Source organism: Apus apus, chromosome 1 (assembly GCF_020740795.1).
Source record: "Apus apus isolate bApuApu2 chromosome 1, bApuApu2.pri.cur, whole genome shotgun sequence".
Taxonomy (NCBI): domain Eukaryota; kingdom Metazoa; phylum Chordata; class Aves; order Apodiformes; family Apodidae; genus Apus; species Apus apus.
The window spans coordinates 189518294-189542937 of record NC_067282.1 but is presented as its reverse complement, the minus strand read 5'-3'; the positions used below and the strand labels follow the sequence as shown (position 1 = coordinate 189542937).

General features: G+C 36.5%; 1 protein-coding gene across 4 annotated transcripts in view; it reads right to left on the bottom strand.

Moving 5' to 3' along the window:
* The window catches only part of CERK (ceramide kinase), a 40351-nt gene that overhangs the window by 9264 nt on the left and 6443 nt on the right, over window positions 1–24644 (bottom strand). For all 4 annotated transcript variants that reach the window (XM_051641998.1, XM_051642017.1, XM_051642007.1 and 1 more), the window contains 9 exons: window positions 21511–21624; window positions 19515–19637; window positions 16683–16808; window positions 16096–16159; window positions 12334–12479; window positions 5103–5177; window positions 3255–3407; window positions 2170–2275; window positions 761–831 (listed from right to left, as the gene is read on the bottom strand). In XM_051641998.1, coding sequence (XP_051497958.1) covers window positions 761–831; window positions 2170–2275; window positions 3255–3407; window positions 5103–5177; window positions 12334–12479; window positions 16096–16159; window positions 16683–16808; window positions 19515–19637; window positions 21511–21624 — 978 coding nt within the window. The remainder of the gene's footprint in view (window positions 1–760; window positions 832–2169; window positions 2276–3254; window positions 3408–5102; window positions 5178–12333; window positions 12480–16095; window positions 16160–16682; window positions 16809–19514; window positions 19638–21510; window positions 21625–24644) is intronic.

Genomic DNA, 24644 nt, shown 5'->3' with positions numbered 1-24644 from the left:
GCATCTGCATACTTTACTACAGCAAGGCCACTATTGTATCAAAACCAGTATTCCCCATTAGGATGCAGGAGTAAGACTTGGGTACAACTAGGAGGATGACTGCACAGAAACCAGCATATTAACTGTTGTTTTTAAAAAAGGAAGGAAAAGTTATGCCCAGAAGAAAATCCATGGAAGCGTGCACAGGGGTTGGAATGGGGTGGGTGGAGAGAGTAAAGATAGCATAATTTGAGAATGAGGAGAAAAATATCACTTATTATTTATACTGAATATTGGTGGGGTATTGTACAGAAATACTTAAGTCCACTAGCCTGGTTATTAGACATCCAAGTTCACTGCTTCATATTTATTTAATACACAGCTTTACATAGGATTACTTTTGTGCTAACAAACAATTTTTTTAATCCTGATCTAGTCTAAAAGTTATCTTAAACTTATCAGTTGAGTCCTCACAAAAAGAATAGAATTCTAGTTCACAGAACGTATCTTTCCTAAACAAAAGAAACTCAACACATCTAAATAAACAAGTAATTATTATAATTTTACCAGAATTCTGTGGGGTTTGAGTAGAGGAGCCACTTTATATATTTTTAACATATTTACATGTATTTCCCTTAATCTTAAAGAAACAACAGATTACCTAGTGACTCTCAAAGTTTAAAAAAAGACCCCACCAAAACACACACATGCTCCAACTGATGTATTCTGAAAAATATTTTTTTTATAATACTACACCATCTTACTTTTTATGACAAATTACCTTCATGTTTTAATCCATGATCCTTTTGCTGTTCTGCCAGCCGCTGCTCACTTTTCTTGCAAATGTAACATCTGAAAACAAGAATACTGTTTAGCTCCTGAAAAAAACACTTACTCAGTTCAACTTTTTTGTTTTACCCAATCATTACAAGACCTTCCCCCACAACAAGATGCAGCATGTCACTGACCACCCTGATGTGGCATGAATCATGACAGCCCTGCATGCAGTATAGCTACTTTGGTACAGTGCTGAAGATTACTGATGTCAGAAATAACTGCATCACAGAGCCATAAGATCACATTGGTTGGAAGGGATCTCTGATGTGGTCCAAATCTCTGCTTAAAGCAGGTCTTATAAGATTTGGATATACAGTGCCTTGTTCCATCAAGTTTTTAATATCTGTAAGGATGGAGTCCACAATACCTCTGGGCAACCTGTTCCAATATTTAACTGCTGTAACAGTGAAAGGCATCGACAACTGGAGCCAGTCCTTTATCTCAAAGTGCTAAGTACAGGGGAAGAATCACTTTTCTTGACCTGTTGGTTTCTCTTTTGCTTAGAAAGCCCAATATTGAGTTAGGGCCTTCCTTGCTGCAAGGACACACTGCTGACTCAAGTAAAGCTGCACCAGGAACACAATTTTTTTTTTTCCAACAGAGCTGCCTTCCAGCCAGTCAGTGCTGTTGCATGGAACTATTCCACTCCAGGTGAATTACTTTTGCCCCTCCTGAACTTCAGGAGGCTAATATCAGCCATTTCTTCAGCCCATCAGCTGAATAGCAGCCCGAACTTTCAACATGTAAACTATTCCTCACAACCTGGTATCATTCATATGACTTGGGAGCAGACTACAACAGTGAAAACTGGGGAAAAAGAGGAATTTTCCAGCCTTTTTCGTATCTTTTATCACTAGCGCCTCCTCCCCCACATACCACTAAGAAGCAGGCCTACAGTTCTTTAGCCTTTTGTTATGATTGGTATACTCATATAATCCCTTTGTAAGAAGTAACACTGATCACATTCCTCACTGATTTCAACTCTACCTGAGCTTTGGCTTTCTTGCTTCCATGGCATGTTTAGGCAATGTCTTTGTGTTCCTCCAAAGTAATCCATTCCACTTCCACCTTCTGTTTTCTTGTAACTGGGTACTGTGCTGTTATACTTTGCTTCGTTTAAAATTGGGAGGAGGTGTGTGGGGGGGGATACATACTAACAAAATGTTACTGCTTTTTTATTCACGGACCTGACAAAATGACTTCTGTTTAATAAGTCAATAAACTTTTTTAAAAGCTTGTCTTTTCCAGAGTAAGTGTTTTGATGTTAAAAAGCAACATTACTGCCACTTCTATTTATGTACAGGTCTTTTCAAATAGTTCATGTCAAATATCTAGAGATAAACACTAACCTACCCTGCTCTGCAGCCTTCTTTATCTCGTGGAGATCCAAGTGCATGTGTTGCTGGTTGAAAATAAATTGTTCCTTCATAGTAATGATGAGAAAGAAAAGTCTTGAAGCCTACATAAAAAAAAAAATTAAGCAGCATTAAATCATTATAAATCCACACTGCAAATACCTCTACATACATTCCTCTTTCCTTCTCTAAGGACTGCACAACAATAGTTGCTTTCCTCAAGCTTATAGCTCTTTGGGTTATGTTTTAGACTAAGGAACAAGGAAACCCCCCCCCCCGAACTTTTTAATATTTCCCAATAGTGCCATTGCTTTGTTTGACATCTTTAAGAGCCAACTAAAATTTTAGCTGTACCTCAAAGTGATTCTTAAAATTAGCCTACACTACTTAAAAATTGTGCTTTTGTATATTCTTTCCCTAATACAAAACAAATCACAGAAGGCAAAAAATGCCTTCCAGTAGCATAGGATTTGTCCAAATATTACCTAACTAGGCTCAAACAGACAGCTCTCTCTGTAATAAGTGCTGGAAGGACAAATTAACAATTTCATCAGCCAAATGTCCAAGACAGAGAAGTGCCTCTCTTTCTAACTGATTGAAAAAGTAATAATTATTAGTGCAGAAAATATATTACTTTTCCAGGCAGGTAACACTATGTGACACATAGCAAACCTTTTCTAATAACAACACAGAACAGCATTAGCAACTTTATTAATAAATAAAATCTTGTTAAAAAATTTGAATTAGGGTTGCTTCCAAAATCAGTTATTATAACAGTTCAACAAACTTCAGTTCTTTATAAAAAGCTCATAAAAACCTCAAAATACTAACTACCAGTTAATTTATTAACTGTGCTATGTAGTCAAATTCAACACAACTTTAGTAAGCACACCGTTATTATTATCCCCCAAGTTATGGAGCGTTACATAATATGATCCAACCTAACTGGTAACATAAGGAGTTTAAAACCAGGTTTAGTCTGCCTCTTAGGTTTTAAAGCTTCAGAGAAACTTGGTGTTGAGAGAGCACAGCAACTGCTATGTTTACATACTGACAAAATGGTATAATGATTACATAAGTTACCTGAGTAGTCGTATCTCATTGGACCCATCCACCGCTTCTTTTCACTATCTTTTAATATATCTCCATAAAAACCGTAACCCAGCAATGACACAGAGTACTTCAAAAATGTGTTGTTATGATGTACAGAAGAGACATCCAGAGGCTGACAGTCACCTATGAAAATTTGAAGTGCAGTGCTCTATTAAGACTTTATTTGCAGCTGCAAACACTGTATTAACTTCAACAATTCAGATTTTTTAAAAAATAAAAAATATGTTGTATTTATGTCATAACATTATGTCCTATCTCCATATATATTTCTTATACATGCAGAAAGGGGAAAATAATTTTTAATAATAATTTAATTTAGTTTTTAAAAAACATTGAGCACTAAGTAGGAAGAAAGGTTGGAAGGCTAAAAATCTATCATGGAGAATTTACACTCATTTGCTATACATCAGTAGGAGGGGATGTTATAGAAGAGATCTGTACCTTCATTGCATACTACTTAATCCTGTATGTCATACATCCTGAGGTTCATTCTAGCTGGAAGGAGCCTTTAGGAAGTTTCTCATCAAAAGCAGGTTCAGCTTTGAGGTCAGATCAGGTTATTCAGGGCTCAGACAGTGAAGTCCTGAAAACCCCCGAGAACACAGACTACACCACCTTTCTGATGTCCTCATAGTGTAAGCTTTGGAGTGGTGGTGGGTTTTGGGGGACTGTTTTGTTTCTTTCCTTGTTTTTTTTCTTGGTTTGGGCTTTTTTTCTTTTTTCTTCTCTTTCACAATATACCCACTGTCTCTCATCCTTCCACCATGGACTACTGTGAAGAACCCTTTATGTGAGAAACACTCTAAAAAATCTAAATATGTGTGTATACACACACATTTAATAATTAATCTAAAATACTATGATATAGTAAATCCATGTATCCCTAGTCGAGTGGCCTAAACTCCACATATGCTGAACAGATTTAACCATAGACCAGTGACAGAGAAGCACATGTGAAAGCCTTTGCAACACCAGCTCCTAAAACTGAAATTGTTTATCAAAAAACCATAATAATGAAATAATTGTCACTTGGAAATTCTGTCTTTTATGCTTACACAACATTTTTATAACTAAAGACTATCTTATACAGTTTTTCAAATTTAGTATTAAAAACTATGATCCTTCAGTATGTTTAAGATCAGATGGGCATCACAAATCACAATGCACTGAATAAGCCAAGTTGTGTCCTTCAGCTCCCATGCAGTTCAGGGACCCCATCACTAAACAAGTTTGAGAAGTGGCCATGTCAGCATCTCTATTGATGACAACATATCAAGAGCATTTACTTAAGAGCAGTTGTTTTTCTCACTAGTTCCTCCTCAACTCTATGACTTACAGATGGTAAGAATGGGGAATTATCAGCTAATTCCAGTCAAGTGGAAGCCATACTTCTGACTTGACATGGAATCATTGCACAGGACAACTGGACATCTAGTACAAAATACTACTATTCAAGTGTACATGCACTTGTCATAGCTTTATCTAAGAGGAAGAGAGAGAAATAGTCCAACAAGTTACACTGCTTATTGTATTTTACTACTTTCAGAAACATGGCAGAATGAAAACTTAAGCACCAGATATGACCTTTCAAAATGTTATGATCCCTTGAAAACAAAATTAATTACAGTAGAGAAATGAATTATTTTTTAACTTGCTGAGTTTCAAATTAGAATTAAATCCCAGACAAAACCTTTGTGTTCCAACTCAGTTATTATGTTCAAATTATATTTCACATGTATCTAGAAAGAATTAAATGGAATAACTATTTTTGGCTATTTTAATTATTTTCATTACAAAAACTGAACTGTGACTACTCACCTAAAATAATATGAAGAGCTGATGTTACTGGATCAGAAATGCCAACAGTTGAATAGCATATACAATCTGTTGATCCTGAAAAATAAAAAGCCAGAGGTTAATTAATATATTTTCAATACAAGTAGTATTGGCATGGTCCTCCCAAGAAAAGAATTCTGTTCCTTTGGCCTGCCCCTTTATTTCATGGAACAAAGTAAAAGTAAGGACATAAATATTGTAATTTGAATTGTAACTTTTCAACCCCCGATAATGAGTAGAATTTCTCTCCATGTGAAGTTTTTCACTATAGAAGCAATAAATACATAGCAGTTAGTGAAAGAAAATAAGTTAATTCACACAAAAATTCACTCTGTTCACAAGGGCATGTAACAACAGGACAAGGGGTAATGGTTTCAAGCTAGAGAAGGGCAGATTTAGGTTGGAGCAATCTGTTCCAGCTGGAGATGTCCCTGCTTATTGTAGGGGGGTTGGACTAGATGACCTTTAGACGTTCCTTCCAACCCAATACATTGTAATCTATGAAAAATTTCAGGATCGCATTACAGCTTTTCTTAGTCATTGAGATCTCATAAAAATAATTGCTTCATCATCACAGAATGCCAGGTTGGAAGGGACCTCAAGGATCAGGCGGTCCAACCTTTCTAGGTACTACTATAGTTTATACAAGATGGCTCAGCACCCTCTCAAGCTGAGACTTAAAACTGTTCAATGTGAGGGATTCTACCACTTCCCTTGGGAGACTGTTCCAATGTTTGACTGTCCTCATGGTGAAAAATTTACCTCGTGTCCAATCGGAATCTTCAGGAGCAACTAGTGCCCACTACCCCTTGTCTTTTCCATGTGACTCCTTGTAAATAGGGAGTTTCCATCTTCTTAGTAGCCACCCTTTAAGTAATGGAACATGGCAATAAGGTCTCCCCAAAGCCTTCTTTTCTCAAGGCTGAACAAATCCAGTTTTCTCAGCCCCTCCTCATATGGCAGGTTCTCCAGTCCTCTGATCATTCTGTGGCCCATCTCCTGTTTATTGGGGGAGTGATATAAATTCCAGACTGTCAACATCCCCTTCACCTCCAGCTGCACCAGAAACTCCTGCTTAGTTCTATTATTTGAAAATCAGTGAATACTTGCTTTCAGTAATTACTTTATTTCAGTAAATACTTCAGTATTACTTCAGGCGAGAAGCTTTAGGCTTCACCTATATTCTGTCTCTGTTACTACCTACGTTTAGGCCACTCCTTACTATGTCCATTAATTATTTTTGGTGCTGTTTAGAAACAGGCACTTTTCCCCAGTCTCTAAAAAAAGCAATCTAAGAGCTAATGTAGGGTTCTAAATCCCACTCTACAGTAGGGATTTGAAAGTCAGGGCTACATGTACTGAAGCATTTTTGTTGCAGCATCTAACTCCAAATTAATCTTGCAGTTTCTCCCATCCCTTCCCTGAAATTGAATTCCATTGAAGTAAGGCTGGATATCTGAAAACAAAAACTTATTTTGTCCACATGTAAGTTCTCAGATTTGCTACTGATACACTAGATATAGAGCAGCTCAGATAAATATTGCATTTCTCAGGCCTAATCAACTTGAAATAAAAAACTGAAAACGGAGAAGTGAGTAATCACAATTTAAAATCTACTTTTGCTCCTTTCTCACTTTGAAAACAGTCAGAATATGTACAGTTATGAATAGGAGCATAGAAACACCTTTCTGCTCCAACCTTCCTCTCAGGAAATGGACACCCCTTACAAGTGAAGGGCTCAAGAGATGCTAACGTTTCATCTGGTTGCATTCTGCTGCTAGAACTACCCCAGTCACATTTCTCTTGATATAAACAGAGCTTCCAAATTGTATTCCACTCCAGGTGGAAGGAGAAGAGGGGAATTTATACAAAGTACATTTTAACATTGGACAGTTACCTCCCTACACTCTTTTGTAGTCAGTTAAAAGTTGATTTATCTGTTGGGCAATTTCAAAGAACTTCTTTTCATTTCTATTTGTTAACTAGCAAGGGAGGGCTAAAATTAGATCTGAAGTCTGAATTTAACCGTAAGATTCCAAAATGGGAAGCTGGAGAAGATAGCAAATATTTACCAACTGCCAGAGCACCCAACTTGGACAAGAAGATTTCATAGCTCTTGACTTATGTTAGGTGACAGATGTTGCTTGTTCTGGTTAAACCAAGAGAAAAATTATATACATGCTCTTGACAGATCTTCTGGGGGGCTTTTTAAGGGCAACAGTCTGAGTGAAGGGAAATAAAAAGAGGTTTCTATGGGTTGCACAGAGCTACATGCAAATGTGAAGAAAACAGTTGGAATTAGGGCTCATAACTGAGCCCTAATTCATTAAAACAGAGAGATCTTCAACATGGAAACTGATTTTTGCAGTGGTGTGCTACAAGAAAAGAAAATTGGCATGCAAGGGAATTATTAAGTTTCAGGTTAAGACACCTAGAAGTAGCTACATGTGTACATGTTAACATCAGGACTTCTGCAAAGTGATTTTCAAATGACAAGGATCTGACACGTCAAAGTAAGGGGAAAAGCTACTGTTCCAGGGCAAGATGAATGGCCTGGGCATAGTCATATTTCTACTCCCAAGTTTTTTACACCTTCCTCTCTGCATCCAGAAACCAAGAAATCAAGTTTAACGTCTGTAAAGTGACAGATTGGCTAAAAAAAGACTTTGGTGTGAATATTTTTGGTAGATAATCACTTTAACAGACATTCACTATCACAGTACAATAAAAATGGATTAACACAATAATGGCAAATTTAAGAGATGACATTAACATCATGGGGAAAAGCAATCTTAACTGTTTTCATAGCAGCCTCACCATATTCAATGCAGTATATTTAGCTCTAAGACTCTCATTTTCAGAAATATAATGGATTTAAATGCTGAAGGAGGAAACTGAACATTGCACTTCAGATTTCAAACTGGACATACTGAACCTTGAAATCAGATGCTAACTAAACTGCAATTATCATTAAATATTACAAACATCATAACCGAGAAGGCTGTGGAAATATCACCTCAAGTAATTTTAAAAAATAATTTGATAGCTTCTTATGCTATGCTTTAGCATATTTTGAAAGATAAATTTTACAGCCTATATGACAGTACTATGAAAGTCCAGTCACGCTTCATTATTTTACTTGCGTCTGGTTTTTAAGTTTGTGAATGAATCATCCACCATTTTTCTACGCTACCTTCATATAAGAAGCCTGTGCTGTCTTTAGCCTTCCTTAAGTCTACAGCTACACATCAAGATGCGATTGTACTGCCTACTTCAGTCCTAGACATTAGAGAGTTCATACCTTGACCATACCAAAAGTGAGATGATCTGGATACACTAGAAGTCTAAATCACTATTGCAATTAACACTTTGTATCTATGCTTTACTCAATCTTTCCAAGTGCTTGGAAGATTTTCACCAAGGGAAGACTGGCAGACTTGTTTTTGGAATAATGAATGCATTAATATTATGCCACAGCACAGAGCGAAGCAGGATTTGCTTTGTATACCTGCTGAGATCACAGGAGTATTTAATCTAACCTGTTCTCTTTTACTAAAAAGTCCTTGGACAGCAGTTGGCAGCTTTGCCCACCTGCTCTAAGCCAGGTTTAGTAAGAAGACCTAATTGCTTTGGCTTACTCCTGAGAATATAATTTTAATACTACAACACGTGGATGAAACCTCAGTGCCAAATGTCGTAAGAGAAATTCTCTCTTTTAAGTTCTACAAAGACATACTATCACTCTGAACGCAGCAAGAAACCATGGCTGAATGTGTCTTTAAGGTGGAACTAGGAGGAAGAACTTAATAGAAGTTTTTGTAGTTGCACTGACTTGTAGTTACCACATCACAGTGCCAAACTTTGTCAGGTTGTTACAACCTTTAAGTACTCAAAAGCAGACCTGTTCAAAGCAGAGATCAGTCAATTTACACTAGAAGATTTGAAGACTGAATAAGAGAAATTCAAAAGTTAAAACAGCTATGCGTAGAAGCCTTTATTCATCTTAATAAAAACATCTTACTTCATAAAAATGGTTCATAAAAATGTATCATAAAGTGTAAGAATAGATTACCTTTTTTAGCCAGAAGACACTTTTAAGAAAACAAACTGTCTGGAAACAAACACATCTGTTCAACAGAAAGGACCGAGCAGAGGCTGTCTTCAGAAAGCTAGAATTATGATTTGCAAGTAGCATCCAGTATTAAAAAAACAGAGCCTGCACAGTGTGATTCTGCCTATGAAACAAAGCTAACCGCTAAAAACCAGTCATACAGATCAGACTGTTCTAGCATTAAATCTTTTTCCTTTTTAGTTTCAGAACTTTATATAACGAAATTGACAGTTTCTGAGCAAAGATTAAGTCTGCTGAATTGAGTTTGCTTGAATACAGATACTTTAATCTCAACTACAAACCACAACCTGCCATGTTCCTGTTAACACAGCCTGATATTAGAAACTACATGATAAAAAAGGCAAGACCACTGATTCACTGTCACTTTACCCCAGGCTCCTGTCCTCCCTGAGGACTGTCTCCATGCATCAAAAGACACACAGAGCTTTAGAACTTAGTCTTTAAATTATGAGTAGTGTTTGTCTTCAGTATCTATTAATGAGTTCTTAGGATTTTAAGAAAAAGGTTGGTTATAAACAACTAAAGAACATGATGGATTAAGATTTCTGAAATGCATTATTTGTATTTCATTACTCCTTTTGACTTGCTGTATTTTAGGACTGCCAGCTTAGTTTAAAAAAAAAAAAAAAGTGTCTTTTTAAGGGTCTCAGTTATTTTGGAACAGAGTTCTTGCACTAGTCCAGGAACTAGGAGATCTGTTGGGGTCAATATATGGTCAGAGCTCCATTAAATCAAGCAAAACTGAGCAGAGAACAGCCACATCAAGGGCTGGGGGAAAAAGACAAACAAACAAACAAAAAAAAGCAACAAACCACAAACAAAACAAAAAAAACCACAACAAACCCTCTTGCTGCCTTCCAGACCGACCTGCAATACATGAGCTTGGTTATGCTATTGCATACAAAATTTCAGGTCCCTATGACGGTTACATGTGTTAAGAAAGAGTCAAGATTTGTTCAGTGATTTGACTCCCTCTTCAGTAAAACACACTTCCACATATTTAAAGTAATGACTAATTTAAAATACTGTACAACATAGAAATAGATCTGTATTATCCTCCGTCCTTCCAAAAACTGAACAGAACTTCAAGGCCAGTTTCCTTATACTTAACTCTAAAAAATTTGGAGGAACCTGAAATATTGGAGAAAATACTTTAATCGTAGCCCTGATTACAAGGTTGCTTCTTGTTAGTTCAAGGAATACAACATGCAACATACATTCAAATAACAAACAGCTACAATGGACAAAACACAACTAACAAAACACTTATAAAGCGAACAAAGTGACTTGATACGGGTTAGCAATACTAAAACATCAGTGAAGATCATACTTTTTGGTTGCAACTGGAAAAACACATTAAGAACTTGGGGAAAAGATAAGATTATATTTCAATTTGAACATGCTTATAAGTTAATTTCCTAAGGACAAGGAAATTGCTCTTAATATTGAGGTTCTGCTTTTTAAAATTTATCTTCTTCTGGTCACAAGTATTACCAGTAGGAAAAATCTTCTGAAATCAACCATGTAAGCAAGAACCCTTCCTCTAAGAAATTTGCCCAAATAAGGGAAATGAAGGGTAGAGCACCTCAAATTCTGTTCTTAAATTTATTATACAAACTTATTTTAATACAAAGCTTTAATATTTTTAAGTATATTCTGACTTTAATTATTAATTTTGTTATACAGAACCCTTAGTGTGCTAGCTAACAAGAGAAATTAAAAACCGTAAGGGGATATTCACTTTGCAACTTTTAGATATTTAATGCTTATTGTACTGCAAGCAGAAAGGGTTAAGTGTCTTCCAAGCAAAAACTGAGACCATTTGGGTTTGGACACGTTCTTCAAAGATAAGCATAAAATTAGTCACCTAAAACCTGAAGGTACAAATACACTATTTCCCTTGCTGTATTTTTATAACTTGTGCTAAATTTTCTCATAAAGTCTGTGTTTTAGTTCTAGTCAGAAGCTCAATGTTTATTTCATCCCAGTTCTTCAATTCGTATCTCAAGCATCTAACAATACTGGAGGTATTTACAATACATGTAGGTAGAGTGCTCAGGGACATGGTTTACTGAGGAACTTGGCAGTGTTATGTTAATAGTTGCACTTGACGATCTTAAGGTCTTTTCCAACCAAAACGATTCTATGATTCTATGACAAGAAAAAAGAGAACAGCATAGAAAAGACACTGAACATTCATCTTTCCACAGAGTCCTCAAAACTGCAGATGCTATTAAAGAGTTGGAACACTGAATCTAGACCTGGAGGAGAGAGTAAGTTCACTTTTTAAGGGAGCTTGAGCACCAACTTCACAGGGTGAGGTAGCACCTAGGACACAAGATTTAACAGTGGAATTGATCCAAGGAGCACCTATGGTCAATAAAACAGTAAGTTTATCACTGAAGATCTAATTCCAAGAATGAGTTCTTTCAAATGCCTTTCAATGACAGCAGTCAGGATTGCCTGAAAAAGCAGGCAACACTGAGAACTCTGAAGGTATAGCACCTCTAAAAATGGGCAGAAACTGCAACTTCGTCTGGAACCTGAGGACTGCTCCTCAGATATAGTTGCCTTATGCTTTTGGTGATGACAACTGGAAGGGAAAAAGAAAAAAAAGAAAAAAAAAGAAAAAAAAAGAAGTTTTAGCATTTATTTGGACTTTGCCAGACCAGTGGGAGGTTTTCTAAATTCGTGGCACTCCTGAAACTGGAAAGATATTTATAAGGTAAGTCTCTGCTCAGTAAATTTCATTCATTAATGTGTTCAGATGGATAAAGTTGTAACTGTCAACATTTTATCTTCTATTAACAGAAAAGAAACCAGACACAGGCATAGAAGTAGTAATTAAATTCCAAGGTTGCACATTAAGATTTGATTTCCTTTACAAAATACCCTTTCCAAATAAATAGTATGATCAATAATTATACCAGGATAGAAACAGCTTTACCTAGGTGTCTTTATGGAAGATCATTGTTCATGTCTTCTTACGCTTAAGCCTAAATTCAAGAAGTTTTTAAGAAGATTTTTAAGAAATTTCAAGACTAAATGAATAAAGTAAACCCAAAGTTAACCCTTTCTTACCAGCAGGAATTATGCCAATCCTTATATTGCACTGGACTAATGGTGCTTTGGGATTATTTTGGTCTACGCCAGAGTCCTTCTGCATTCTTCCAATGAGACCATGCATCACTTCACTGAACATGCCGTCCCCACCAACACAAACAACACTGCCAGGAAACACAAATTAGAATGCACACTAACAGTCAATAAACAACACAGCAAGTGTTTTATTTAGGGCATGCACTGGGCACATCAAAAATATTTGTTCTATTATCCTCTCCTTTTTACAGAATACTGTAGCCCATGGTCAACCTGGCAGAAAAAAAGCAAAAGCAGAAAAAAATACAAGCTATGCAACTGCAAATGCACCTAGACATGTTTAATGTTAGGAAAAAATATTGCAATGTAACCTAGAAAAAAAGTTTATCCTCTGTTGCTATATGCAGACAGACAAGTATCAGTGGAACTTCACTACACAAGGAAAACACTGAACAGGACTGTACATATAGCTTTCTAAGTCAACAAAATGGAAATAAGTTACCTTTACTAAAATGGGATAAGTTAGTTTATATTTGTGGCTTCAGGCAGAAGTATACCTTACACTATTAATTCAATAGAAAAGTACACATTTGCACGCTCTATTTGAACATGCTGAGAGCCCAAAGACAGAAGTCATGTATAGCTACATAACCATTCATAATGAAATAGAGCTCTAAATGTTACCAGATGCAAAACTTTGTTTTGCAAACTTAATTCAGGTCAGAGCTGGTACAGCAGCTACACAGATTCTCAATATGTTAAAGCTCAGCAGAGAATCCACAGCCAAGCAGATACTAGGAAGTAAAAAACTATTTTATAGCAGTATACATTTAATGCACGTTAATCAAATGCACACCCCAAACTCTATAAGCATAAACATCTTTTAACTGAAAAGCTAATTCAAATACACTTTAAAGGAATACATGACAAATCCAAAGTTACGTATCTAATACATGTTCAGGAATATTTATTGCTATGTCTAGCAATCATTTCCAATTCATAAACTTATACTTATTCTTCCACATAATCCACAACAGGTATTGCAGAATGAGCACTTATTTCATAGGCCAAGTTAGTTTATTTAACTTTTAAGTATTTATTATTTAAATTTACTAATTAATGTATTTTCAGCAGAAGGAAAGCTTGAATAAACAGTCAGTTTTTTATGAATATAGAGGACAGCCTTAAAAATATACACTGTCCCTCTCTAAGTCAGGGCAAAGAGAATGGGAAAGCAGGGAGAACAGGATGTTTAGTTTTTATATTTATCTGTTCATAGGTTAACTACATTATTCCTCAATTTTAGCCTGTTTCATCCTTCTCTGCAGACAAAGGAAAAGGTTAAGTGGACAAAAATTTCCACATTGGCGCAAGGTCAATGCTGTCACGGTTGTGTTCTATTTATAAAAATACTGTAGCTGGGCTCAGAGGTAACAGTGATACGAAGGTCTATACGTATCAAGGGCAAATACAGAGATAAAGAAGTTCACACACACAGTATCAGCACGATCCACTTAAATGCAAACGTCAGATGTGTGAGTCACACATGTAAAGCCCTTAGTGAATGAAGAACTACTTTAAGAGATCTTAGGGCATTTCTTACATTTGGGTTTATTTTTCTAATGAAATAGCATTTTACTTTTTGGATGGAATACAGTAATAAACTACACCTGCTAAAGGACTAGAGTCCCTTCTAATCTCAGCCATCCTGTGAACTAAATCAAGAACTAGGAGAATAAAATAACGTGAAATTGTTTTACAAGAGATGTGCAACAAGCATATGGATAAGAAAGCACAGGGATTCACACGTTAGATTTATACTAACCAGGATAATTACTTGAACAATACTACAGCACGCTCTGGTTGTTCTGCACAATTGTGTGCAAAAACCTGCCACACTGTAACTGAATGAATACAGTAACTGTCTCTAAAGAGAAGCTGTTCTATCATTGAACTACTAGATTAGAAAACTCACCATAAGAAATTCTTATAAGGAGAAACGTGAAGAACAAATAGTAACAAGAGGTTTATTTAAACTGTCTCATGTAAATACACCTGGAAAGCAGTGGAATGGTTATCCTTAAGAGTCCTGTATCTAGATCTAAATTTACAGGCATGACTTTGCCAAGTAGGGGACCTGGAAATTAAAAGAAGAATCTCATAACTGAATGAAGGGACAGCCACTTTCGAGAACTGACTGAAGAGGACAGGTGAACCATTAGAATTAGAAACCCAAATAAGCTTTTCCTGTGTACGTAAGAAGAGTCTATCAAACTTGAAGAAAAACACACACTTATGCAGCTCAACCATTTTTAAAATCTTCCATGTAACCATGTAATCTGTTATTTAAAAAGTAGGGTTAATACAGTAACTCCTTCCTAACATTACTGTTCACCACAGAAAACAAACTTGTACATGGAGCTTGGAAAGACAGGTTGCAGTTCTCATGGTAACTGCCATTAAGGCCCAGTCTGGGGCAAAAATAACTATGGGATTCTAAGGGAGGGGAGAAGGCCAGAAGGCCAGGAGAAGACCAGGAGAAAAAGTATTTATATGATAAGAGACTGTTTGAAACTGCCAAAAACACTTCACGTACCACTACCATTGGTCACTTACACTTGTTGTAAAAAACAATTTGCTAGGAGTGAACATGGGATAATTTGCTTCCCTTTTCTGCTTTGTATTGGACTTTCATCAACATACAGTATTATCTATTTCAAATCAGTTTAGTCACTGAAAAAGGAAAAAAATCTTTAACTAGGTTTTCCTAAGATTCCAGTTTCCCTTCCTTGCACTTCTGCGAAATAAAAAAAGCCAGTATTGTCCAAACTGCTTATTTAAAGTCAACTCACTTTAAAGCAGGTGAAATCTAGGAACTCAATCTGTGAGTGTAGTTTCTTTCTACCGCAATTTGTCAACATTATGCCCTCAATGTATACAATGCATATAGATCTGCTCCCCTAGCAGAAGTAAATTGAAAATATAGAAACCATTTTATTTTTGCAACTTACCATTTAAAATGTACGCGTCAACAAGCACAAAAAGATACTGCTTTAAAATACTGTAGTTATGAAAATTTATCTGCATCGGTTCTGCAAACATTTTAATGATTTTGCAGTCCTGTAACTTGTTTCATATCATGAACCAGAAACTAGAATGACTGGCTTAGTTATTAAAATATTCTGCAGGTACAGCAGATTTAATAACAGAATGCAATTTCACCATTGTTAGGCTTTCTTTTAAAACAGTAATTCCACAATAGAAGAAATACCAAATGTAGCCATTGTTTGAAAAGTCCTACATATCTGAAACATTTCTAAACAGTCCATGGTTTTTACACACAGGCTGAAGGGAACTGATGCTGTGTTCTGGACTCACATATACGTGGAGATCACCTACATCGCAAAACATTCCAAAGCAGCTTTCAAGCTATCACAAAACACTCAGCCTCTGGGTGGGCAAAATTAATATTACATTTATCTTTTGAACACTAATCTCATACAAACTTTGTTAAACTCTACTTTAATATACTGTGTGTTGAACAGGTTTACTGAAACAGTTTAGTTTTACTAAAAATAATTCTAAATGTGTATCTCCTGTGGAAAGGAATATGCGCCAGAATTTTCAGCTGTTGCAATTCTTGTATCAGCAATGAAGTCTTCTATTTCAAAATAGAGATACGAGACAGATTATAGAGTATTATCAGCTAGAAAAGAAAAAAAAAAAGCAAGTGAAGTTACTTACCCATCATATTTATTAATATTAACTTCAAATAAATTGTCCTTAGCATGGTTAGCATGTTCAGTAACTATGGAGAAATAAACACATTAAAAATTACTATGATAAAAATACTATTACAAAATTGTATATAATATACAATTAAAAACATGTTATTATGAATTAATAATGATTCTATTACCAGTGAAACATAAAACAGCCTGCCCATATAACAAGTTTTTATGCCAAGGAATAAACTGAAAAAGACACACACTGCATTATATATGGAAAAATATTTCACTAAAGAACTGTACAAATGAACAATTGGTTTTAACAGTAAAACTGAGAGAAGAATGAAATACAGTATCTTATGAATGAAGAGCTCAAACAGCTCAGAAATACCAGAAGTCTTAGTTTAGTAAGCAGAAAACTGATATAAGGTCATGATTTATCTGGCTACATATGCTTTAATTAGAAAACATTCTGTCTCTACCACTTTAAGATTCATTTCCTTAATAAAAAAATGTAAGTAACAGAAAGAACCTAAGCGACTCAGAGATGTTTTAACAAGTTCACAATGCACTTATTAAGAAATTAAAATATTCATTACTCACTAACAACATCAGTGGAGATAGAAGCCAGACTGAAGAGTGGAGCAACTTTCTGCTCATAAATCCTCTTTCCTTGTCGTTTTCCTCCATAGGGATTAATATACACAAGTAACTGCTTTGGTCTAGACTCTGCAGTAAGGAAAAATATTATAGTATGCTGCTCTTGTACTAAAACAAAACAAACCTGTAAACACTGAAGTAACAGCACACGCCTTTCAAAACTCTTCATTAACTGCAACTCTTTATCAAAGAGCTATAAAAACTTGCTTCATCTATCCTCTTTATTATACTGAGGATACTGACAGTATTAAATTGGTAATGATAGCAGGTGAAATTCAGAATAATTTTATCTGATGCCATGTCTCTCATTTGTATTATTCTTGCAGAACCTTCCTGCTAAGACATTAGTTTAACAGGCACACAAAAAATACAAAACAAGGGCAGCAACAGGAAAGACACTTTTAAGTGATGCATACGTAGAAATACTATTACATTAATTTATTTAAGCAATGTTCTTGCTTTGTTAGCACAGTTAAAATGCATTTCCTTTCTGTGCTAAAGACACAGTAAGAATACCTCACAAAAGTACATGCTGCACAGCAAGTGCTTGCCCTATAGCAGAGTCCCTCCCTCCCTGAGAAAACACCTTTGATGCTACCATCTCAAGCTTGTTCAAGTAGTTACCGATTTACATTTGTGTTAGCAATGAAGACAATTATTACACCTCTGTACTAACAGATACACAAAACAGTAATGCTAGCTGCACCTAGAGGGCCTTCCTTTTTTGTATAGCACACTAAGACCCGTTAAAGCACTTGCCCTTCCTCTAGTGGCATTCTAAGTTATTATTTTAAATGGAGAGAGTAAGCAGAGTCATTAGATCAGCACTAGACCATTTTAATGATTTAAAGCTGCCACACACCCAAAGCACGATTCACCTTCTCCAAGAACCTGTTACCTTTTCTGAAATAGTTTGTGACTGATACAATGAACACATACACTCAAACAGAGACGACTACCCAGGCCACATCTCTCAGACTGAATAGGTTGGCAAGCCATATTTTTTGAAATATGTTATTCAAAGCCAGATACCTCACATACACAAAATAAGAACATTTTTAAGATGCATGCATCCAATGCCTGTTCAGAAGATATTTTGTTAAATATCCATTTTTATTCTGTGAGTCTTAAGTACATGCTTGAGTTGTGTCATAGGTGTACTTGTATGCATTCCCATCTCCAGCTCTGTCTCTCAGATGGACCTCAGACCTTCACTATACACAGTTTATCTGCAGTCCTGCCTCCAGCTTCATCTCCTGCTGCTCCTGTCTGGTCTTCCTGGATGGACTTAAATACTTTATCTCATCTGCACTCTAAACAGGACCTGCTGCTACCCCTATCCTTGCTGTCCCCACCCTGCTCAGATACAGCAGGACTGCACCCTGGTTGGTGAGGGCACTGCCTGTGCTATGGTCAGCCTTGACCTCCCTTCTGTCATGGAGCTGCTCTCCTCCTCCCACCCACAGCATCTACCAAGGTATCTCTTTATCCTGATTTGAGTCAGGATATTATTTTTTTTTTTTTAGTAATTTTACTTTTCAGTTCAGTCTCTTCTCATCAACTGCACTTACTGAAATTAACAGCATGTTTTCCAGACAGCTTCTGCTGCTAGGAGTGATAATGTTCAGTATATAGTTATTCAGAGGTAACGGCATGAGTGGTTTGCAGAAAGGCTCTTGCTTATACTTATTCCCATAGAAACCAAAGTCACTGCTTGGGTCTGCTAAAATACATGATGGAAATGAAAGGGAGGAAAAGGGGCCACACTTGTAACCTTCCTGTGGGGAGGAGTGGACCAAACAGGTGATCCAACACTGACCAAAGTATGGCATACCATACATGTCATACTCAGTGTAAAGCTGAGGGATGACAAGGGTCAAGCATCCTGAAAGGATTCCATCCATTCTTCTGCCTTCAATCCCGATGCATGCACTCCTGAATACAATTATTGTCTGTCCCTGACTCCAGGAGTCCAGCCTGGGATTTTCCCAGGGCCTGCCCTGTAGCCTTAGTGGTGACGTGTTATCAGGGGTGGAGTTTTTGTATATATTTGTGTATGTTTCATTATTCTCTTTTTAATCATTATTGTTTCATTAAAACTGTTTTGTTTAGTTTCCAACCCGCAAGTTTCTCTCCCTTATTCTCTTCCTTTCCTCCTCTGGGAAGTGAGAGGGATTAATAGAGAGCATCTGTCATTTGTTTAACAGCCAGCCCAGCCTTAAACCATGACACTTTCAGGAATAATTCCTGCAAAACTGCCTTCCAAGAAGTAGGTGTCCAAGAGCTCCAGAAATTATTAATGGGAACTCTTACTATAAAAGGCACATTGTTAACGACAGAGACTGGAACGGTGAGACAAGACACACAAAAAGCCACTCATAAATCTTAAAATTGCTACAATCCTTGTCCTCAGGTCTCTAGAGTATCTCAGATCCCTGAGCCTCCATCTGCCCTTTACATTCTCCAAAGCTACAATAATTTAAAGCCTCTGCTAAGCTTCTAATGTGTCCTCATCTTTTGAAAAAAATTTACATCTGGGCAAAATTATAAGACACCTATAGTCTTACTGATTGGAGGAAAACAGTACAATTCAGCAAATATGTGAGATACCAAAACAGAGATAAGAAGAATGAGGCACTTCAGCTCTCAACTCTCTCAACTTTTGCGTAAAAGCTGCTTTTAAGAGTTCAAAAAAGCAGATATATCAAAATAATATAGATTGACGTACAGGCCTGTAAAATCATGCTGCAAACGTTGGGGTTTAGTTAAACTTACTCTGCATTTCAAGTAATTCTTTCAGCGCCTGTATCCACTGATTACACAAGTGCTCATCAACACACCAAAACGTCACATCCCTGCACCGCCAGCGGTGATTTCGAGATTTCTTCACGTAATACACTATTGAAATAAATTTTAAAAAGAGGCACAATGAGACAATTCTGTGAAATTACAATGCAGAGACCACCAAAACATGAACTTAGAAAAAAGTGGTAGCTAACCCCCACTACCTATATCTGCAAATGACAGAAGCATTCAGAGTCTGAACAGAACATCTGTAAAATTCAAAATTAAAACATTGCTCTGGAACATTACCTTATAGCAGATACCAAAACATAAACTTACCTTTAAACCAAACACAACCCATTTTCTATCAACAGATTATAGACATAAAAAAGTTCACTGAGCTTCTGTTTATTTTATCCGTATTAAAGTTTGCAAATGTCTACATAATACAAAATGCTATAAGCTTAAGAGGGTAAACCAAACCCTCACATCAGCTCCCATGTAACCAAAAGGGTGAATTTAATTTATAAAGCTGAAATTTGACAAAATTTCTTGTGCATAAAGAACTAGGCTGGTGAGACAAGAAGCACCCTTACCTTAACAGCTGCACTATCGTTAATCATTGTTACCGAAGGACTAAATGTGAAGAAAGTCATAAAATGGTTTGGGTTGGGACCTTAAAGATCATCTAGTTCCAATCCCTCTGCATGGGCAGGGACACCTCCTGCTAGACCAGGTTGCTCAAGGCTCCATCCAGCCTGGTCTTGAACACTTCCAGGGATGGGGCTATAACAACTTTCCCGGGCAACCTGTTCCAGTGTTTCACACTAAAGAATTTCCTCCTAATGTCTAACCTAAATCTCCCCTCTTCCAGTTTTGTTCCATTACTTCTTGTCCTGTCACTACAAGCCCTTGTAAGAAGTCCCTCCCCAAGCTATCTTGTCAGCCCCCTTCAGATACTGAAAGGCTGTTATAAGAACTCCCTGGAGCTTTCTTTTCTCCAGGCTGAACAACCCCAACTCTCACAGCCTTTCTTCAGAGGAGAGGTGCTCCAGCCCTCTGATCACCTTCGTGCCCTTCTCTGGACCTTCCCCAGGAGCTCCATGTCCCTCTTATGTTGGGGGCTCCAGAACTGGACATAGCACTTCAGGTGGGGTCTCACAAGAGCAGAGTAAAGAGGGAGAATCACCTCCCTTGACCTGATGGCCACACTGGTTTTGATGCAGCTCAGGACACTGTTGGTTTTCTGGGCTGCAAATGCACGTTGCTGGCTCACGTCGAGCTTCTCGTCCACCATCTCCCCAAAGTCCTTCTCCTCCGGACTGTTTCTGGTCCACAACACAAACTTTTGTCACGGAAACAACTACATTTGCCCCAGGCTTTGCATCAGAGAAGCCACCAGTCGTTCCTCAAAGCAAATACATTTATTTATGACACTTTGCTTTAAGAATGCAGTCAGTAATACAAAGAACCTTTACATGGACACATTCAGATGGCTAGCAATAACCTTATAAAACCCAAATGTTTAGGACCCATTTTCCCAGCCTCTCTTTTGAATTTCTTGTCAAGTAGTAGAAAGTAAGTGTCCTATAGCAGTCATTCAGCAGCAGAAACATAAGACAATAGCTAGGACTTCATGAAATAGCTGCACACAGTATGTGTTCTTAAAGGAAGGGGTTTATTTTCCAGAATAAGAATCTTTACATGTAAACTAGCAGACTTTTCCTGGGTTGGCTGGTTTGTTTGTTTTCGTAGGTTTTTTAGTTGGGGTGGGGTTTTTTTGTTTTGTTTGTTTTGGTTGTTTTTTGGTGGTTGTTTTTGTTGTTGTTGTTTTTTTGTTTGTTTTTGTTTTGTTTTTATGTGGTAGTTTCTTTTTTTAAAATGCATAGTTTCTGTTTAAAATTTCTGAAGATTCCTTCTGAGTCTACCCTAAGCTTCCTCCAGCAAAGTAACTAGCACAGGCATCCTGACACTGTATTTGCCTTACCTGTGAAAGCATGTGGCTTTGCCATTTTTTGCCATTTCCCAATATTACGCTGTTTTTTGTTCAGTTCAGCTTCTTCTACAGCAATGATCTCAGAGGTTGGTACAAAGCAGTTTTCTGTAAAAAGACAAGATCCTATATATAAACACCTTCAAACAGCACCACAATGATTATTTGAACACATAACACAATATAGATGTACAATTACAGTAGCTGCTCAAAAAGCAAAACCAAGAGTATAAGTAGAAATTTGCTGAATATTTTCAATTTCCTTTTGCCTTTAGTCAAAGCACCTAATGCATAACCGCCTACAAATGACCCCAAATGATATTTTAAATGTATAAAATTTCTCAGAAAATTAGGCATTCTGAGTATAAAAACATTTCTGCATGAAGCCAAAATCCAGCAACATTGGTTTCAGAGTAATGAAACTGCCCTTTCAATGATACCTAGTCCAGATATTTGAGACAGTGAATAGCACAAGCTATGGCAAAGAATGTGCAACTAAATCTAATGTAGACAGACTACAGAGACTGTTTGTTATTCTCAAGTAAGTAGCTGGCTTATAAAAGAAGGGCATTCACATGAATTTTTAAGACTTTAAATCCCACTAAGTTTTTAAACTTCAGGATCTCCAAAGAAGAAAATTCTAGACATTATGTTTATGCACTGTTGAATATACTCTTCTTGTATCAAATCCAAAACTATTGTTTTTCAGAATTAAAGGTCTCTTGCTCTTGACATTAAGAATTTCCTTCACCCTCACTCTTTTTTCTTTTATAGACACTCAGTCTTCTTAACTCCTTTCAAATTGAGGATGTGGTCTCATATTCATTACTAATTTCAAAATTTTTCTGCTTTTACCTTATCTCAAAAGAAAAAGTGGACTGAAAATGCATACTTTGTATTATGTACAAGCAAGAGCTCTGTGTTTATATACACACATTTAAAACATTTCGTAAGATCGTATCATTAAACTTGTTATTTTATAAGAGATTATATAATTTTAATATACTTGCTTGTCTCATATATTGATAGATATATAGAGAGATACAGAGAGATAACACAGATATTAAAGAGAGATATTAAACACTACATACCAACTTTAATAGTGTTGCTGGGTTTTACCCTATATTTCATTTTCCTTACTACTTTGCAGAAGTACAATGGAATTTTCCTGAGCTCCTTAAAGTGGTGACTACAGTTCATTTGCCAGTGGTTCAATTATATTTTTCCCCATCTTATTTATTTTAGTCAACAGAGTTGTTACCTATTGTTATCTCCTGGACTACTGACACAAGGGTTTTTTTCTTTTACAGGTCTTTCAATATTCTACTTCAGGGATTTTATCTTCCCAGAGGTTTTTAGCTTTGATTACAAAGAATCGTAGCCTCCAAACTTTACACTGAGGTATTGTAGGAACCTGGCCATATTTGAATGTTTTAACTACTCAAAAAACAAATTTTGGCTTAAAATAATTGCATTTACTATATTTAAAGGCATGATGGGTAAATGCAGCAGTCATAGAATGTCTTTATAAAGATCCAACAGCAGAGGCAAACTCACTAAAAACACTTGACTTGCATACAGATACACATATACACGTAAGTATTTAATATTGGACACTAATAGTTAATTGGTAATCCTAATATTCAGAGAAAACATCTACTATGAGATTGCAATATGATTAACCACCTATTTATTTATCCAAGCAAAAAATTACAGAACATAGATGGACCAATAAATTAAGGGAAAGAAGCATGTTCTTTAACCTTTGTCAGAACTTTTTTTACTTCTCATTTTTCTACTGGCTATGCCACCTGTCCATAGGTCAGAGTGTGAAAGAAAAGCCTGCTGCATTTTTAAAGACTGCACTTAAGTGGTAACGATCACTGAAAGCATATCCTTAGAGTATAGATTTTAGCACATATTACACAGCTTGTATTAACAAACCTAGGCCTTGAAACCACTTCTACTAAACTCTCCTAATTCTTCAGATATGTTCTCCCTCGAACAGTCACATGACTGGAAGTTCTGCCTTTCCAGCAAATCTCTTCACAGATGCAGCAAAAAAGCAAAGAGTAAATGTTTTAGTGATATAGGTGCCTTTTTTTGTCTTAAGCCACAAGTGTTACACATTTGAAACAAACAAGATTCCAAGAGAGTGGGGAGAAGGGAAAAAAAGAAACAAAAGCTCAAAAAACAGAGTGGTCCCACCCTCCCTCTGTAAATCTTCAAGTTTGGTAAAAGTCTGAGAAGCTTCTGTGCTAGGAATAGCAGCTATGCCAACTGCAGCCCTCAGTACCACTTGGCACTGTACAAGCAACTCCATGGCCTTGAGAAGTACACTCCAGTCTTAAGTCAGTCAAAGCCACAAATTACCTAATACAGTAATTGCAGACAGCCAGAAAAATGCAAAGCTGTCTCAAATACAAGCATGTTATTCAGAACATTCCCTACAGCTTGTAAAAACAAATCTGAATGCAGTGGCATGTTTGAATAGAGCTCAAGAACTTCTATCAGTCCAAAAATTACTCTATCACTATTCAACTTAGTGTTATACAATATATTGTTTAATCAGAAAGCAAATCAACTAGTAGTCCCACCCTACCCCATTTCCCCAGGAGGGAGAAGTTTCCATTGCAAAGTAATCAATTAGAGGCCTTCAATACAAGCAGCATCCTGCTCCTACAAACACAATGTCCTCATCTCCCATTTAATCACCAAAACCCGCCCCATAAAAATAATTAGGCCTATCCTGTTCTGTTTTGAAAGGTCAACAAGGTTCACATATGTAGTAATTATAGTCCTTTCCCACACCTACTTTTGTAGCATTTACCCTATTATCAAGTAGCACAAGCCATTTATTTCACTGATTTAGCATAGCAGTGTTCACTCATAAAGCCCTTTCACCTTTATGAGTTCTTAAAAAAACATGGAAAACATTATTGCCACAACAACAGAAGGTACTTACATCAGTACCACTAGATCCAAATTACTGAGAAACACTGAACTGTGGGCTCAGACCATACCAAAGAATTTCATTTGAGTACAATATACTCAAAGAAGTAGCACACAACTGCTATTAAACAAAATTCCAGGCAAAATACCATGACTTTTTCAACATGCACATCTGG